We start from the raw sequence: 18,736 nt of genomic DNA, 5'->3' as shown, positions 1-18,736 counted from the left end.
GGAGGACTTGTCTTACCACTAGACAGTGAGATAGCTGCCTCTGGCAGTGTTTTGCATATTATGAAAGGGCAGCAAATTCTGTAAATAAATCAATAAATAACAAAGCAAATAACTTAATTCTATGGAATGCAGAGAGGTATTTATTTACTCCCTTTTCTAAAATAATATGCCTATGCCTCTTGACTTGCAGTGGGGTTTGTGGGGAACTGATTTGTTACTCTGCCAGAGTGGCTATAGTTATTGGTATATATGATGATAACCTATGGCTGAAATAACTAATATTGACTGCCTGCTCAATTTCTATCTCAACTGCTAATGCTCATTTAAGTAACAAAACAGCAAGGGCATCTTTTCCAATATGTGCTACTGCACTATTTCAGGACACTTTAATGTTCTTGGTCAATTAGTATTTTCTAGCTGCAGAAATCCAATACAGACACTGTGAACCAGTCCTATTTAAACAACCACACGCTACATTATGAAGCAAACTACAGAACAGGTATGGGAATTGTGCAGCCTTCCCTATGTTGTTGGAGTGCAACATTGCTCATTGACTATGGTAGCCAGGGGCTGCTAGGAGTTGTAGTCCAGCAATGTCTGGAGAGCTACATGATCCCTACCCCTGCTATAAAGCAACTCTTTGAAAATAAGAAGCTTAGCTGATGGCATTGTGTGCTTTACATCAGCTCTACTTTAGATGAGTCTTTGTGTACTATTGTGATCTCCAGCGTGTCCCACGAAACATTAACAGATACACATCAGAGGCATTTTTAATCATTTTTAATTATGGGAAGTTTTATGTAAAACTGTAATACTCCACACAATGATGTAATTTACACCAGACTTTACACAAAATGTTGGATGAGATTTTGGATGGTGCTGCCTTGCACATAAAGTTCACTGCACAAATACTGACAAAGTATTTACGGGAAAGAGCAAAGCAATTAATAGTCTGTCATAAATAAGGTGATCAGATATTTTTGTTCCTGTACATTCCCATAAGCTTAACAACCTCTTTCCACTTTAGCAATCCTTGTGGTGAACATCACCACGGTATTCTCCTTGTTTGTTTAACATACACTTAGTTATAACAAGTGTAATAGCACAGTTTGTTCTTTTTCTTCTCCTTTTTAAAAAATGCAATTAATGTATACCTTTCCTATGGTTTTGGCTCCCTGGAAGAGAACTCAGGTTTATTCCTATCAACAGTTTCTCACCATAGGACACTAGGGAAGTTAAACTGTTGATCCAGAAATCAAATGCCTTTGCTTGAGGCAGTATGTGCAACACAAGATGAATCTGGTGTCTCCATACAGGTTTTTAAAAGTCCCTGGAGAAACAACACACCCCTGGTCACCTTACCCATAATATGTTGTTTGTTTGTTTTTTAATATGTGGATGTGTGATGTTTTTGGCTGGATAGTGCTGACATTACAAGCACAAACAGTACTATTCAAATACTGAGTTGGTGAACAGATCTATTTAAACACAACTTATTCTGAAGGGATGAAGCATGCAGAAAATATTTTCTGCACTTGGACCCACAAATTTCTAGAAGTTTCATTTTGGATGTGCATTTGAATTGTACAATCGCCATTTGCCTCCGCTCCCCCCACCCCCCCAGCCAGAGGTGATCCAATAGACATGACTAGTTTAGGAATTTATCCTAGATCCTCATGAAAACCCTTAATGACAAGAGACCATTAAACACAACATTTACCAGCCATGTGCTGAAACTACTTCCACAGCAGCTGGCAAAAAGGTTTTAATGGTGATCACTGTAACTGAAGTAATTCCAGTTAGAGACACTTTGTAAGGGATTACTAGAGAATAACTGAGATACCTATTCCCTGTTATATTTTCCTTTCAATTTCAACTGGCCTAGTTCTGTATGGTTTTTAACAAGGAGGAGGAGGCCGTCCATGCCGCAAAATATGTTTTTCTAAACTATCTAGGATTGAGATAGCAATTCGTTGAACATCTGGATCAGTCTGGCTGTTTTGTTTGATGTTGAATAAGTGATGTAAACCACCCTCTTCGATTAACATGCTGCAGTACCTGGCAGCTGAAACGAGAGAGAGAGAAAGAGCAAAATTGAATGAGTTTAGTCACTTATTTCTGTTACCTTTCACACAGTATTTACAATTCAAATTCTGCTCTTAAACCACAGAAAGACCTTGCAAATTTATTTTCCACCTTAGTTGTACCAAGTCACCTCTCATTTTCTTCCATGCTGTTTTCTAATTGAAGAGAATGCAGATTCAAAACCACTATTAGTTCTCACTTGCCATCTGCAGACACTAAATGTTTGTTTCAAGAAAAGAGTGGAACTATTCTCTTCCACATAGCGTCAGAAGACTGGTTAAGAAGAGACAGAAGTAGGACTGAGCATCCATTGTATAAAGACATGAAATACAAGCATGTTTAGATAATGGCTACAACCACCTCCCAGATATTGTCTGGGACTAGGAATACTTCCAGAGAAGCAGCTCCTGGTATTACAAAAAGGCACAGTGTAGCTATTAGGTCTTTCCCTTTTTAATGGATTTTCTGTAGTAAGGGAAACACAGAAGCAGCAGTGGCAAAATGTGGGAGGATTGGAAATAAGAAAGAACATTGTCTGTAAAATTCCAAATTTAAGGAAAGGTGGTGACACAATAAAAAGCTTGTTTGGAAACATACTGAGAGAGGGAGGGGAGGTGCTTAGCAAATGTTAATTCTGCCCCCCCTCCCAAATCAATTCCTTCCTATCTACCATATGAACTCTTTTCACTTCTAGTCTTCAGTGTGTACCTCAACGTGTTTTAAATCCACTACCTACCTACCTACCTACCTACCTACCACCAGAGCCATAATAGCTCCTAGTTCTGCCTCAACTACCCAAGGACCAATCTTTCTATTGTTCTCATATTTCTTTTGCATGGATCTCTGTAGTACTTCTCTAGAGAAACTAGTTGGCATGCATTTTTATTTTACCTTCTGTCCTGAGAGTGACCCAAGCACACAACAGGCTTGCTTTCAGGTAGAACTCACTCCCAAAGATATTGTTTATCCATTTTGTTCTCATCCTGTACTTTGTTTTTTTCTCCAGTGAACTCAAGACAGCAGTTCTGAGGTGAAATCCAATGCACCAAAATGGATGCCAGAATCCAAAATATGTGAAACAACCCCCTGTCCAACCTAACTGCTTATTTTGCACTTTAACCATGATATAAAGTATCAGAACTTATCTGAGGTGAAATTGTTAAGACATAATACTATTTACTGCAATGCTGTTGTGATTTCTTCTTTTCTTTACAGAAAATGATTTTTATCAGAAAAAAGGATTAAACATGTCAAGATTTCTCAGGAGTCTGTCAGTTAATCCACCTACATAGTGAAAAAGTTCCTTAAAATGTAGAGTTCTCAGTACATACGGTTTTTGCTGCAAACGTGTTGCATGGCCCACACTGCCCAAAGCTGTACCCCAGGAGTCATGAAGCAGCCAAGCAAAGGGAAAAATGGGTTGAAAGACCTGGCAATGAGGGGGGGAAAACAGAGGCACTGTCACACGGTCAGAAATCTACTGTGTACATATAGTCAAAAGATATCTAGAGAACATTTTTAAGCAAAAGGGGATCTCAGCAGCTTCTGTTTGTTACTAATCTGACATCTGACATGCAATTATTTATTTTCAGCCAACGTACATGAGGAAATCACATCTTAAGTTGTGGACAGAGCATGTCAACACATTCTCTCTCTCTTACACACACATGTGCAGACGAACACCTTCTTTATATAGCTTCACCACTGGTTTTGAATGAATGCTTCAGGAATGCAAATGACAATGCACAGTGAGGAAAACAACACTATGTTCTGGTGCATAAGAGGATGCATGGCTTTTCCATGCAATTAAGGAAAGCATGTCTCAAATGTATTTTATTCAACAAGCATGCTCTGCACTAGGAGAACATTTTTTGCTGCATGGTAATAACTCTGGTACAGTTGGTTTCCCTCATTTTTTGGTTATGTGAAGAAATATGAGGGAGAGAAAAATTAAACTGCAGAAGTAATGTAAACCAGATGTGACATTTAGTTGGTTCAATCTCTCCTCTGATTTTTTTAAATCCAAATGCAACCACATGAGGCTGTGAATTTGAGCAGTAAAGTAGCGTGAAGGAAAGCTTGCCTCTCTCTGTGTGTATATTTTCCTGTTTGGGCGTGAAAATACCTTTGACATATTTTGTGCAGTAAGAAAATCAAATGTGCACAAGGACATAGATTCTTGTGTAGTTAGCAATGTGGGCTTTAATTTATAGTATATTACTGAGACAATAACCTAATGCTCCATCTGTGACCAAGGATGATACAGGCATTAATTTATGTCTAGCTGCTTTGGATTCTGGCTACAGGGTTCATTGGCACCTAGAAAATATTGGTTCTTATCACCAGATTTTGTAATGACTTCCACCATTATATAAATATTGAATATTCTGATTTAATCCATAGTACCATCACTTCACAGGGATAGGGACAATGTTCAGGGAATGTCCATGTCTCAATGAGGCTGTCTGTCATTTTCGATGATGCATAGCAGAATAACATACTGGTCCCAGCAGATTGGGAAGTGTCTCCTTGATACCAGCTTTCTGGCTTCTGCAGTAGGAAAAAAGCCTAGAGCTATGAAGGGTAATTCTAAACTGCCAGTGGAAAAGTGTTAAGGAGAGATAATTCTTACTGAAATCCCTCTGCACAGCATTTTTTTAAAAAAAGGGAAAGTACTTTTCTTTTTTGGTCTGTATGCATGGCAGTTTATCTCAGTTAATACTTTGTCAATTTACTTTTTCACACAAGGGGAATGACAAGAAAACTGACTAAACATTAACTCCATGATTCCTTGAATCCCAAACTCTGCTAACTCCTGATAAAATATTGCTGTGGAGACATTGTTGCTAGTAATAACCAGCCAAACTCACTCTTCCATCTTAGACATGAAGAATTTTTAAAAACTTGTCTTCCATGAGCTATGCCAGTGTCTCTCAAATAGTGAGGCGGGATCTCGGGGGCGGCAGGGTAAGAGTTGTCCAAGTGGGGCACGAGACTTGGAGGAGCTCACATCTGCATGTAGATGTAAGGCACGGTCTCAAAGATAAATACTGTGAGTACCACTGAGATACACAACATCCAAAAGGAGACCTCGATACTTGCACAGTCAAAAGAGCCATGGATCTTTTCTCTGGAGGGTGAGGAAACTTAATTTTCCAGTCATTCTGTGTGTTGGGAGAATGCTTTATTTCTACAGCAGAAGCATGGCCCCATGGGATTACATATTGGCTAGATGCTGTATGTAAGAAAAAACTGCACCTTTACTGATGAAAAAATGTGGCCACGTGATCACATAAAATACTGAATCTGCTCTAACTTCCAAAATAATAGTCACTTAATCCTAAGCATATATGAAAATGAGAAGTTTTAAGTAGGATTTCATGTACCAATGCAAAATATTAGGGTGCAATGAAATTAATAACATTATTTCTCAGTCTTATCTCACCACAGAAGTACTGAATTTGGTAGATCTGCATTTACCTGAGAGCAAGTGCCATTAAACTTCGGATTAAGCATGCATGGGATTGCACTGTAAGATTATCATCAATGATATGTCTCCTTAGAAGTAAGGCTCACTCATTTAAATGGATTTAACTCCCTAATCATATTACACAGAATTGCACATAAATGTTTCAAGAGATCTTTAAAACCAGGAGATGTGGCTTTGTCATAAACCACGTAAATCAGAATATTTGCACTGACAGACTGTCAACAGCAGAAATAATATCATTTATAGCAAATTACCCAGAACATAATATTTTTCTTAAGTTTTCAAGCTGTAGTTACCTGTATGCCACCATTTCACATTCTGGTGTAGGCCAGTTCAAAATGGCAGAGTGCTGTAAGACAAGGGAGGAAATGGCATTACTCTGAAAGTTAACAATGGTGCTTTGGAATAAACATAATCAGCTATTTTCAGTGCCAACTGTACCAGCTCTTCTAAGAGTGAGCTTCTCTGGCTTCGGCTTAATGTCCAAGCTTGTTCTCCTCTTGATATTAAGTGTGCAATAATCCCAGCTGCAAAGTAACTGACCTCCACCTCAACACTGTGCAACAGTTTGCTGATATGGTCTATGAAGTCTTTCCACATGAGTTCTGAATGGAGCTCTTTCACCTCTGCTATGTTGTTCTGTATAAAGACAAAAGGGAAGGATTTCATTATGAGCAACCAGTGGCATAAAAATAAGATGCTGAGTGTCAAATTTGTCTTGTGTCAGAAAAGGTCCTCATTCCAAACTGACTTAGGATTTGTCTGCTTTCATCTGTAAACATTCTAACATTACTCCAGACACTGCTAAAGAAAAAGAAAAAAAAGGCTATGAAATGCACAAAGATCTTGCCATGTTCCCCATTCTACAAATGTTCCCTTGATGGCATTGCACTGAAGCAATTTGAGTATTAAGAATATGCTGGGCAGGCCTCTAAAAATTCAGTTGTACTTTTATTGATGGCACTACTTTCATACTCAAAAGAATAATTGTAAAAATAGTATAAAGAGACTGTCCCTCTCCACTCCTCTCTCACAATGTCAGCAAATTTTGGTGCACATCCACCCTGGGAAATGGATAAATGTATCCCACTTTGACACCCCTGAACAGAGCTGCAAAATTAGGTTGAGCTAATTGTACAGTCCTAAATTAAACCAACTGGAGGGCAAAATAAAATATTTCTGCACACAGAACAAAACTGACTTTTAGAATTCACTGGAATATGATGCATATCATATAGCCACTGGATTACATGACTTTAAAATGGAATTAGGCAAATTCAGGGAAGATGCTGTCCCAAATGTGAGTCCCACTTTGGGGAGGGGGAGAGCAGGGTACTGTTATTACTGCTGCTGCTGCTGCTGCTGCTACTACTAGTATCATCGGCTGTCAATACTGGAGAATCAACAGCGGGAGAGTCTATTGCCTTCATCCCGTTTGTGAATGCTTAAGTCAGGGGTGACAAACATTTAGCCCTCCACGTATTTTGGACTACAACTCACAAACTCGCTTATCACTGGTCATACTGGCTGGAACTTCTAGACATTGAAATCTAAATTATCTGAGGACCTTTCACAGCACAGTTATAGTACTTTGATTTCACATTAACCATCAAGATTCTATAGAGTGCATCCTATGGAATGTTTGGAACTGTACTTTCAGGAGGCACTAGACCTCTGTGGCAGAAAATTCTTAATATTTTACAAAACTACAAATTCCAAGATTCCATTGGATCGAACCAAAGCAGTTGAAGGAGAATCATAGTGCTATATTTGCACAGTGTGAAAGAAGACATGAAGGCCCAAGAAAGTCTTCTTTAGGCTGGCCTTAGAGGCATCTGGTTGACTATGGCTGGAAACACGTTTAGCTAGATGGAGCCTTCATCTGATTCAGCAAGTCTCTTATGCTCTAATCCTTCTTCCACAAAATAATGCTGAAACAAATGGGCACTGCACAGGATAGGACTGGGCTAAATGCAGCCACTGTTAATAAAATGCCATGAAAAGTAATTATCTCCTGCAGTTTGGTGGAAAGGGAGAGAGAAGAGAATGCAAAACTTTCATGTATCATCAACACAAAAAATACATAATTCATCTTACCAGAAGGCCAAGAACTTTCTGTTGGATAGAAGACTCAGATGGAAAAGACTGTGAATAGAAATAACATTTTTAAAATTTGTATATGCCATCATTTAATGGGATATATTTTGTATATTTTGGTTTCACTGAGTAGTACCCAGGAGAATTTGCAGGCAATTCAAGGAATCTATGTATTCAGATATTGTTGCAAAAATGCCCCCCCAAGTGAAAGTTGCAAATCCTTCACTGCCTGTAAAACAGGAAGGAGTGGGATCAGAGGAAGTGTGGGAAGCAAGCCTAAGGGTACCTGCAAGCCTTTCTGGCATGAGATTAGAACAGGTTGCGCAAGAAACCAAAGGGTAGGATTTGGATTTAACCCTGAAGGGAGCTGCATGTAATGGGGCACTCCACCTGCTCTGTCAACATGGCAGCTTTTGGGGAAGAACAAGCATGGTCTTGCAGGCTCTTTCTTCCCTTGCTTGAGTGATCCCTTCAGTGATGGAAAAAAACAGACTTCTAGAAAATATTTCATCTTAAACTGTAGGCATAGGAACTTTGAAACGGCTCCACACACAAAGATGAGAAGACTCTTTGACTTTGAAACAACTGTTTTGGCAGATTTGGAATCAGGGCAAATCAGGTTGAAAGGACAGTTCCTCTGAACCCAATCAGCCCTGCAATTGCTCCCCAACTTCCACACCACAAGGGATGCTCCTGTGTATTTCCTGTGCAACTTGTTTTTACAGTAGTGGAAGGACCTACAGTGGGAGAGATTGGAATAGCCTGCCTCCTCAGGCACCACTGCAAGTAGTTTCAGCAAGGAATAGAAACTTTCTTCTGGGCTGTTTAAGATCACCAGTCTGCAACTTTCAGGCTCCACATGCAAACTTGGAGGTTTGTTGGCTGAGAAACAGAAATGCCAGTGCTGTCACAAACATGTTTCAATTCTCACCTCCAAGACTTTCATGAAAAGTTCCAATCCCTGGTTTTCAATAAAGTGCCGACATGTGGTTGGGGACTCATCTGTGAGATTCCAAAGTGCACTCAGTGTAAACTTAAGTGTAGTATCCACTACATTCTGATTCGTTTTTTGCTTGACAATTTGTAGTAGTTGCTAGACAAAACAAAAAGGAAGAATGTTTGCTTTTGCAAACTACATCTTAATTTGAACTCTCAACTCTCTGAGACTCAAACTACACAATGGCAACATACACGTTTGCAATCAGTTCTGCTCCAATGATACACAAATGAGTAAGGGGACCATCCATTTTTAAACTAAAGAGGTCATAGAATAGTGTTAACCCTCCTGCTCTGTTCACAGCTTATTGCTGCAGTAATGTTACCCTATCATTAGGAAGAATAAGGTAACAAATCTTCTTCAATAGTAATTGGAAAAGCATGTTATTAATTAAGCTTTCAATGGCATTCAGATCTATACAATTATAAGGCCTTAGAGCCAAGTTGCTGAGATTATCTGCTCTTCACTTGGTGCCTTCAACTGCAGAGATGAAAGAAGTGGCAATGAAACACTCATCCTTATCAGTAAGCTTTAGGATGGAAATTATTTTATTTGCCCATCACTTCTAAGAATAAGTAGTGCCATATAAAGCAGTGATGAAAAGCGCTGTGGTGATGGCAAGGGCGCCCCTTTTTCCAGGCGAAAAAAAAGCACCTTTTGCCACTTCTTTTTGGCCCACAAAAACCCCTGATCAGGACTGTGGCGTGCAGTTGCTGCGGCCCCAATCTGGCGCTCAAAGCAGAGGCAGCAAGCTACTCCTTCAGAGTGGTCTGTTTCAGCCCTCAGTTAGTCTCAAAGGAGCTACAAGATCCCTTTGCACGTTGGCCTAGGCTGTGTCTTTGTATTCGTCATCTAGTAAGCCATGCAGATACTGTGTGTGTGTGTGTGTGTGTGTGTGTGTGTATTTCCCGCCTTTTTCCCAACTTAGACCAAAGGCAGTTCAAAAAGCTGTAAAATAACAATAAAACAATACAATTTTAAAACACAATTAAAACACCCTATTAATAAAACAAATAAAAAAATTAAATCGTTTTTCACTCTGGGTAGTTTTATGTGGGTAAAGCTCTGAGTTGTTTGTGTTTATTCTCCTTGAAGTGAGATACAAAAACGTCCAAACTGATGTGTGTCCTTTAGCCATTTACTGAAAACTTGAATACTTTAAATGAGTAATGCTCCCACCCAGCAGCATTCCCACACCTGGTGCAGGGTGGGTGGGGTGGGACTAGTAGGGGTGGGACTTCTGGTGGGCAGAATTCACACATGCTTCTTCTTCCCATGCTGCCACTCCATCTCTCCCCTATGTGTGCTGGTCTTTGTCCCCGGGAGACATGGAGTAGCACGTGGTAGAGAGAGCCTGTGCAGGGAAGGAGCATGGGGGATGGTAGAGGACTGACTGGGTATCACCCCCTCCTGAGGTGCCACTCAGTGCCCCCCCCCCATCCAGAGACACTCCTGTTCCCACCAAACTACAGTGGGCCCTTGGTATACGCGGGGGATCCGTTCCGGCCCCCCCCCCACATATACCAAAATATGCGTATGCTCAAGTCCCTATTGTTCCCAATGGCGGCGCGCATGCATGCACGCCGCCATTGGGAACAAAAGTCCCTGGCCTCTTTTCCTCTCCTCCCTTCCCTCCTCCCTGCCTCCCTCCCTCTTACCTACTTTTTGGGCCTGGGAGGCCTCCGGGCACAGCGGCTTGGCCTCCTCACCGCCGCCACGGAACAAGCTGATTGGTGGCAGTGGCAGCGAAGGCCAACCCTTGGCCTCCTCACCGCCACCATGGAAGGGCCCGATGGCGGTGCTGGAGGCCTCTTGCCCCCCAACAGCACCGCCACTGGGCCTTTCCCGCGGCAGCTGCAAGGAGGCAGAGCTGCTGCGCCGGAGGCCACACAGGCCTCCAGCGCTGACATCCAGCCCTTGCACAGCAGCGAGGCCGGATGCCGGCGCTAGAGGCCTTGAAGGCCTCTGGCGCTGTTGAGCTCCGCGCCTCCTCTTCGCCGGGTGACGGTGCAGAGGAGGCGCGAAGCTCAACAGCGCCAGAAGCCTTCAAGGCCTCTAGTGCCGGCATCCGGCCTCCTCGCCACTGTGGAAGGGCCGGATGCCAGCGCCGGAGGCCTTGCGCTGCTGTGTTCCGCACCTCCTCTGCACCGTCACCCAGCAAAGAGGGGGTGCAGAGCAGAGCAGTGCCAGAGGCCTTCAAGGCCTCCAGTGCCGGCACCCAGCCTCCTCGCTGCCTCTGCAGAGCACATAGAGCAACCCATTCACAAACCCACTGTGTAAGCTATGGCATAATTTGAATATACACTTGGGAGAAGAGATCTAGAAAGGCTTTTGGCTAATATCTGCCAAGGGTCTTTCTGGCTTTTTGCCTTCTCATTAATAATATGAGAAATGAAATCTTTTACCAATGGCAAGGATGAATGTCATTGACAATATCGATCCAAGGCCTGATAGGCAGGGGAGGATAGTGAGCAAGTGGCTTGAGTGTATATAAGTGTTTTGCCCCCTTTGTATTTATCTACTCTAGACAGAGGACTACAGATATCAAGTACAGCAAATGCATCTCCATGTAATTGCTTTGCACAATACTGTTTTATCCTTCTTATTAGTGATTCACACTACTAGGACAACACTGAGAGGCACTTTTCCCTCTTCTGAATATTACTATAATTACAATAAATGTTACAAACAACATGCTGACGGGAGTTTTTAATCAAAGGCAACACACAAAGGAGTAAAACCAAATAGATTCCTCCTCCCAAACCTGAAACAACATCAGCACTTACATCTGCCTCTATAGCAGCATCTGCACTGCAGAAATAATCCAGTCTGACAACTACCATGACTCAATGTTATGGAATTCTGAGAATTGTAATTTTGTGAGTCATTTAGCTTTCTCTGTCAGAGAACTCTGGTGCCACAAAAAATACAATTTTTATTTTTTTGCCACAACAAAATACAATTCTCAGAATTCGACAGCATTGAGCCATGACAGTTAAAGTTGTGTCAAAGCGCATTATTTCTGCAATGCGGGTGCAGCCTATGTGTCTGGGGAGATGAGAGTTGGGGCCAGTTATGTCAAATTCATCTGAATACTTTTAAAAAATCAGCCACATTATCATATTCTCAAGGCACACTATAATAGAATTGGTGTCACCTGCAGGCAAAGGAAGTGTAACACTTGACGATCTCTCACACAGAGTAAGGAACAGTTTTGAAAGACAGCTTACCCTGACAATGAAGAGCTCTGCACCAAGTTGAGCTGTTTGTTCTGTTGAAAGCTATAAGCAAAAAATAAAACATATAAATGTCGGATGAGTATTAGAAGGACCTTTGTTGATTTAAGCAAGTTACAGACATTGAAGTGGTGAAGCCTAGTCTCACACCTTTGCAGCAAGAATTGAGATTATTGCCACTGCCATTCTCTGCATGTTCTGATCTTCATGGTTACATAACCACTGCATGACCAGTTTGGCTGCTTCAAATCTGAAAGGCAACAGACAGAAAGCAAACAAAATAGCGGTGTGTGGGAATAAAGAAAAAGCACACCACATTTCAAAACAGCAAAAAGTAAAAGTACATAAGAGAATTTTTTTAATTAGGCAGCTGGCCTAAGGTATTTTTAATGAGAAAAATGGCTTCCCCCAGTCTTCCCTGCCAGTGTATTGGCTATGTTGCCCATCTTTCTCCCAAAGATGGAACTCATGGTAGCTCACAGTAATAGTAAATAAAAGAGGAATATAATTAAGATACAAAACAAGATCAGCTATTAACACAGAATTTAAGGTTTGGTTTAAAACAATCAAAACTACAATTTAATTTACTATTTAAAAGAGTTTGGGCTAGCAACGTCATAAAATCTGCCATCACACCCTGTTCAGTAGTGAATGTTATGGATTCCTCTTGACTGATGAGACCAGGGCTGCACCTGCACTGCATTGTTTGACACCACTTTAAATGCCATGATTGAATGCTATGGAATCCTGGGATCTGTAATTTGTTGTGGCACCAGAGTTTTCTGATAGAGATGTCTAAATGTCTCGCAAAACTACAATCCCAGAATTCTATAGCACTGAATCATGGTACATAAAGTGGTGTCAAACTGGATTATTTCTGCAGTGTGGATGCAGCCTAGGAAGGAACTTTTATCATGACAGCAAATTGACATGGGCAGTTGTGAGTATTTATAGCAGACTTGATGTGACCCTATGTCTTAGAATAACACTGGATTGCTATAAAAACCATGGGGCTTTAGCTATGCTGTGTTAGTTTTTCTGCTGTGCTGTATGATTTGTCACAACCTATCTGTATGGCACTCGTGTCAGTAAGCAGGGATCAGGAGTTGTGAGAGGTAAAAGGTGTTCATATTCCTTAATAGTGTTTGGGTGGAGGCTCTTCCTAATAAATCCTAGCAGTACAGGCTGCCTCTTGTACATCTAGGGAGAAAGCACTCTATGCTTGTGGCTAGAAGTAGTTCTTCAAGGGTTACGTCCTAAACTCTGGTCTATTTTTCATGTGTGTGCATATGAGAATTTTTCCAAGCATGGGTATGTTTAATGCTTCTAATAAGACTGGGACTAGTATTTGATGTATCAAGAGTGCATGCTGTTTCTTTCCTTCTCAACCATGCATTACACAACCTGTAATTCTTTCACTCCCATTAACTACAGGATACCTTTTACTGCAAAACACTTGGCATTTGTTTTCCTATCTCTTTAATGATTACAATGGCACATACAGTGGGTGGTATGTGCTGGATATATTTAAACACTGCATCAAAAGAGAACTTTATAAAAGCTAACTCAGTTTTCATATATTATTTAGCATTAGTCCTTTTTTTTTTTTTTTTTGCCCTTTTCACCAGAAACTGGGATGAAGCACAGACTGTGGGAAGTAAGATAAGACAGCAAGGACAGAAAAGCAGAAAACTGTGGTCATGAGAGAACGCCAAGGAGCTACTCAAGGCTCTAACAGCCAAAACCATAAACAGCTTGCTATTGGTTTTCAAGGCACTCCCATCAGTCCTTGCAACAAAAAGGTCATGAAGTATCTGCATGTAAAATGAAATATGCATGGTAACTGCCAATTTTAAATACCAAAATTACATAGATATGTGTTAATGATTAAGCCAAGTGGCACACAACTCTAGGTAGCACATAATTATTTCTTGCTAGAACAGAAAGTAGTGGGTGGATATTTTTATCCACCTTGGCACTATTTATGAATATGGACAATTGCTCAGACTTAGTCAGATGCTAGAGATCTCTTAGGGTTAACTTCTTCACTAGCATTTATTCTTACCAAGTGTTGCCATACCAATTAGCTAGGTTATTGCTGATTACAAAGTTCACATTAATTAATCTTCAAAATCTTCAGCCTCCAGGTCTAAACGTGGTTCAATCTATACCTCTGAATGCAAACATACATAAACAACCAATACCAGTAATTTACAACTGGAAGGCATACACCTAACCAAAAACAAACAAACAACAACCTTATAAAACTTTAGCCTAGATGTGGATCAAGCAAATGATACCTGTTTCTCATGACAACAAAGGAAGTGCAGTCAGAATTAACCTTTTACAGTGATTAATACGTCATGATTTGCTTCTAAATTCTGTACAAAATTTGTTGTTTTCCCAGGAGAAATAAGGAGTTTGCAAACTGCTAAGCAGCAACACAAAGGTATTCAATAGCCTGAAACTCATCTCTTCCTTTTATGGAACTCAGGAAGTAAACTAACCTGTTAAATGGAACGTCCTGAAGTATTCTATCACTGCACAATGACAAAAGACAGTTCTTTTGCAGCTGTAAAAGAACAAAGCAGTGCTCATCAAAATATTTCACAGGCAGCATTTCTGAGCCTTCCTTTCCATTGTCATGAATCTAACAAATGTTTATTTGATGCTCTCATTTGCAAATATATTTGTTTAGAACAAAATGCAGGAAAATGAAGTGAAGTGCAAGAATTCATCGGCCTTCATAAGGTATCAGTCTTATTTTATTTTATGGATTTATATCACATATTTAGAAAGCCTGTCACAAGATGGGTTTTTAGATAGATACATACACATGCACATACTGTATATAGCACAAGAAAAAACAAGAAAGTTAAAACGATTTGTTAAAGGACATCAGTAAGCGCAAATTTTAAAAGCTAATCATAAAGTGCAACCTTGAATACATGTTTTCAAGTGTGCTTAAAAATGCAGGCTTGTTAGATTTCCCAAAACAAGGAAATTTTATTTATTTTAGCAAATTCATTTCAGCAAAACAGCAGCTATTTAAGCTCTTTATGTAAGTGAAGACTCAACAGGGAAAACCTTATTGGTCCATTTACATGACAAGCCAAGGTTGCATGGGACCCCTAACTTGTCATGAAAGAACAGCATGGCTACTGCTTCTGTTCACTTGTTCTGGCTTGCAGTGGCAGTCGTTAATTAAGCCACGGAGCTTCCCTTTGCATTTGGCTTCTCATGTTGTCTCACAGCAGGCAGACTCCTTTTTCTGATCTGTTTCTTCCTCACAAGCTAGAAAAAGAATTTAGAGTTTATTCTTGGCTTCTTTTTCTGGTTTGTTGGGAAGGAACAAACTAGAAAATGGAAGCTTCCTGCTCCCAAAAGACAGAAGGAAACAACTTCAGAGCAAATCTCTATGATTTGTTTGGCTACTCCAGTCATAAATAGGAACAATGGAATATTGTGCATAAGCACAACGATCATTCATGACAACCCAGTGTTTTTATGGCACTCTGGATTGTCCTGATAAGTGAATGCACTCTATGGTTATGAGGGTGGGCTGAGCCCAGGCTCACACAATCCCTCTTTCTCTTCTGTGAGGAGTTTTGAACCATTTCCTTCTGTTTTTCAGCTGCTGTGTTATCTTCACTCAGACATACTGTGGTTAATGTTAACTATAATTAATTGAAGGAAGCCACCTTCCAACCATATCTAGGAAGCTGATTCATTTTCATTAAACACAATTAAAGTTAGCCAGAGAGGTTTAGGTTTTGAAAACATAACAAACTGTACCAAACATACCACTCCACCAAATGCATCTGAGGAAGTAGACTGAATTCTATGAAAGATCATGCTGCCAATTTCTTTCTTTCAGTTAGTCTCAAACGTGCTACAAGATCTCTCTACATACCGAACTGTAGTTATTTAAATGGAACTGGAAAGAGAGGCTAAATACATATGAGCTAAAAGGGGGGCTAGGCTTGTTCTCATAAAGTTCAAGTCATCCCTCATTACTAAATGCAATGCAACCAATAAGATGATGTAGTGTCTGTGTAATATGAATATTGTTAAAATTACAGCAGTCTCAGAAAAAATATTGTTGAAACATCACCAACAATTATGGGCCACGTTAATAACTATAGGCATATTGTCCACGTTCGTAGCAACAAGCAACATCTGAATATATTGTTTAGTAAAAACAAAATTTGGCTCAGAGGAAATTTTTAAGACGCTGCATGATCCTATCTGATACAGAGAATTAAAAAAAACATTCCTCTAGTAGTCTAGTATAATAGTATTTACCCCACCTCTTTTAGGTAGCCCAGGTTCACAAGAGATTTTTTTTTACATTTTGAAATCGTTACTGCCCACTAGTTTTGTGTTCAGAAAAGTTTATGTCTCTTACCTTGAAAAAAAAAAATAAAAATTGGCTTACCTGTTGGTGATTGGGGAAATGCTCCATAGCCTTAAGGAGTAAGTGAGTAACATCTGCCAGAAGCCTTACAGGCATGCCTGCAGCTAAATCTTGTTTGGTCAAGTTAAACACACAGGCACTCGCTGCTAATTGCACTGGCAAGTTCAGAGGGTGGTTTCTCATCCCAATAACTACAAGCTGGGAACAAATAAACAGGCAAAACAGATGAGAATTTCCTAATACACTAAAATTGAACAGAATTTGACACGAGAACCTAAGCAAAATCAACCTAGCCATTCCAAGGTTTTTAAACGTAGTTGTTACATATCACTCTTTCAAGCCTACTGCATTTCCTTTAAAGCAAGTGAACATCTCAACATCTCCCTCCTATTGAAGACTACTTTAGTCTGATGGCCCACTCATCTTACTCTCTTTAATTTTCAGAGACACTTTCACTAAGCATTATGAAGAAACTGAGGAGAATAAGGCCAAAGTCTCTAGGATATGTACCAAGCAAGGGGAATAAAACCATAAGCAGTTTACTTCTCTCCACTCACTCACTCTCTCACCCACACACAAACACTATGACCTGTACTTTTATTTTTACTAATAACTTACACAAGATAATATCCAACTATCCCCTCAGCACAGTTAACCTCTCTAGAGGAAAAAGCTATGGGGTGGATCAAGGCCTGTCACTTTGGCTGGCACATTTTATTCCTGCCCCTGCACTTCTTTAACTTGTCACTTGCGGGTGAGGGGGGAATTGACTCCCCATAGAAGACTGGCAATAGACCCACATTCAAAGACACTTAGGCGGGATACAGACGGGCAGGAGAAGACGTCTTGGAGGTGTATTCTGCTGAATACGGAGCCTCCAGACCGCCCGCCCCGGGGGCATGCTTCAGGTGTTGGGGCTTCCACATGGGGGGCAGTGAAGACGCCTCACCTGGGTCCGTTTCAGACCCGGAGTTTCCAAACCGCCGCCTCGGAGGACGCTGCAAAGAGAGAGGCAGCTTCCTCACGGGCGGCCCAAACCGCGGCTTTTTTTTCCTTTGCCGGCTGGTGGATGCGCAGCTGCGCAGCTGCAGCGCAAAGCAGTGGCGGCAGAAAGCCTATGGGCACATTTAAAGTGCCCAAGCCCCTTTAAAACTTTTCCCCCCCGCTCTGCCCAAGAACAATGGTGGTCTCCTGCCAGCTGGTGATCAGCTGGTGTTGGCATCCTTGTCCTCTTGCACTTTGCCAGTGTCACCAGCATCATAGATGCCTCCTCTCCTTTGGTCCCCGCGCTCCTGCTGAATCTGCAATGCGCAACCACAGCTGTCTCCGCTACCACCGCTGTCCCCCTGCCATCCCCATCACCTCCCTTGTACATATGTAAATATTTACAGTTTTAGCGTTTTTTATTGTTAGGTGAAAATGGCACAGGAATGTGTGTAGGGGTTCACTTTAAAGTCCAAACTTTCCAAGCAGCGCATGCGTACATGTTGCTCTAGGGTTAGGGTTAGGGTTAGGGTTAGGAGTCTTAAAATGCGCTGCAGCTGTGCTGCAGCTTCCACACCTGCATGGCAGCTGACGCTGCAATTAAAGCCTGACTGCAAACTGCGCATGTTCCAGGACCCCGACTTATTATGCGACGCAGCAGACACGGAGCTTTTAAATTGGCAACTTAAATTAGCGGTGTAGCAATTCTGGCGTACCGGTGCAGCAGCTTACAGACAGAGCTGCGCAGCTGCGCATCAAACGGAAAAGAAGCGGAGAAAAGCAGCACCTTTTTAATGCCGCTTCTTCCTGCTTGGGGCGTGCAAGGGGCGTGTTCATGGCGGCATTCAGGTAAGGCCCGTCTGAAGGCTCTACCTTCGTGACGTCATGAATACACCCCTTTTTGCCCGTCTGTATCCCGCCTTAGTTCTGTCTGTAATTAGATCCACATCACAAACGGATCCTATGGAATGAACTTCTGCTTCAAACCTCCAGCCATGTGCTTCTAAACAGATTTATTTACTGTGGAAGTCTTTCAAGACACATAAACTATAGGTCCTTTCCCCCCTGTGGATTTCTGATTATCCACATTATTTGAATTTATCACTGCACTCACATTTTATTCAGTTTGATCTAAACTTCACTGAAGACAACACTGCCTTAGATTCCATGCTCAAAAGTAATACCTGCCAAGATATTTATCAATGCTAAGTAGTTTTACCTTTAAGATTTCTGGTTTTGTTTTTTCCATAATAGGTGTGAGATTGAAAAGATGAAAGAGTGCTTCCCGTACAAAGAATGCCCGCTCACTGTAACGCTTCAGTGCTTCAGAAATCTGAGTTTCATTCGCCTCTCCAGATACCTGTAATGTAGAAACATAACACAGTAGAATTTGCAATTGTGGCAGAAGGAGAGATAGGTAATATAAAGAT

The 18,736-nt window shown here is 41.0% G+C and overlaps 1 protein-coding gene across 3 annotated transcripts in view; it reads right to left on the bottom strand.

Moving 5' to 3' along the window:
* Positions 1-765: 765 nt before the first annotated feature.
* ZYG11B (zyg-11 family member B, cell cycle regulator) overlaps positions 766-18,736 on the bottom strand; it is a 32,222-nt gene continuing 14,251 nt past the window's right edge. For all 3 annotated transcript variants that reach the window (XM_042463793.1, XM_042463791.1, XM_042463790.1), the window contains 11 exons: positions 18,526-18,666; positions 16,344-16,520; positions 14,413-14,477; positions 12,056-12,155; positions 11,900-11,950; positions 8,604-8,765; positions 7,673-7,720; positions 6,017-6,214; positions 5,872-5,924; positions 3,417-3,514; positions 766-2,065 (listed from right to left, as the gene is read on the bottom strand). In XM_042463793.1, the coding sequence (XP_042319727.1) occupies positions 1,899-2,065; positions 3,417-3,514; positions 5,872-5,924; positions 6,017-6,214; positions 7,673-7,720; positions 8,604-8,765; positions 11,900-11,950; positions 12,056-12,155; positions 14,413-14,477; positions 16,344-16,520; positions 18,526-18,666 (1,260 nt within the window). In that variant the 3' untranslated portion in view covers positions 766-1,898. The remainder of the gene's footprint in view (positions 2,066-3,416; positions 3,515-5,871; positions 5,925-6,016; positions 6,215-7,672; positions 7,721-8,603; positions 8,766-11,899; positions 11,951-12,055; positions 12,156-14,412; positions 14,478-16,343; positions 16,521-18,525; positions 18,667-18,736) is intronic.

This window comes from Sceloporus undulatus, chromosome 4, assembly GCF_019175285.1.
Source record: "Sceloporus undulatus isolate JIND9_A2432 ecotype Alabama chromosome 4, SceUnd_v1.1, whole genome shotgun sequence".
NCBI lineage: Eukaryota > Metazoa > Chordata > Lepidosauria > Squamata > Phrynosomatidae > Sceloporus > Sceloporus undulatus.
Note: the sequence above shows the minus strand (reverse complement) of the source record. Positions and strands in the feature narration are given on the sequence as shown.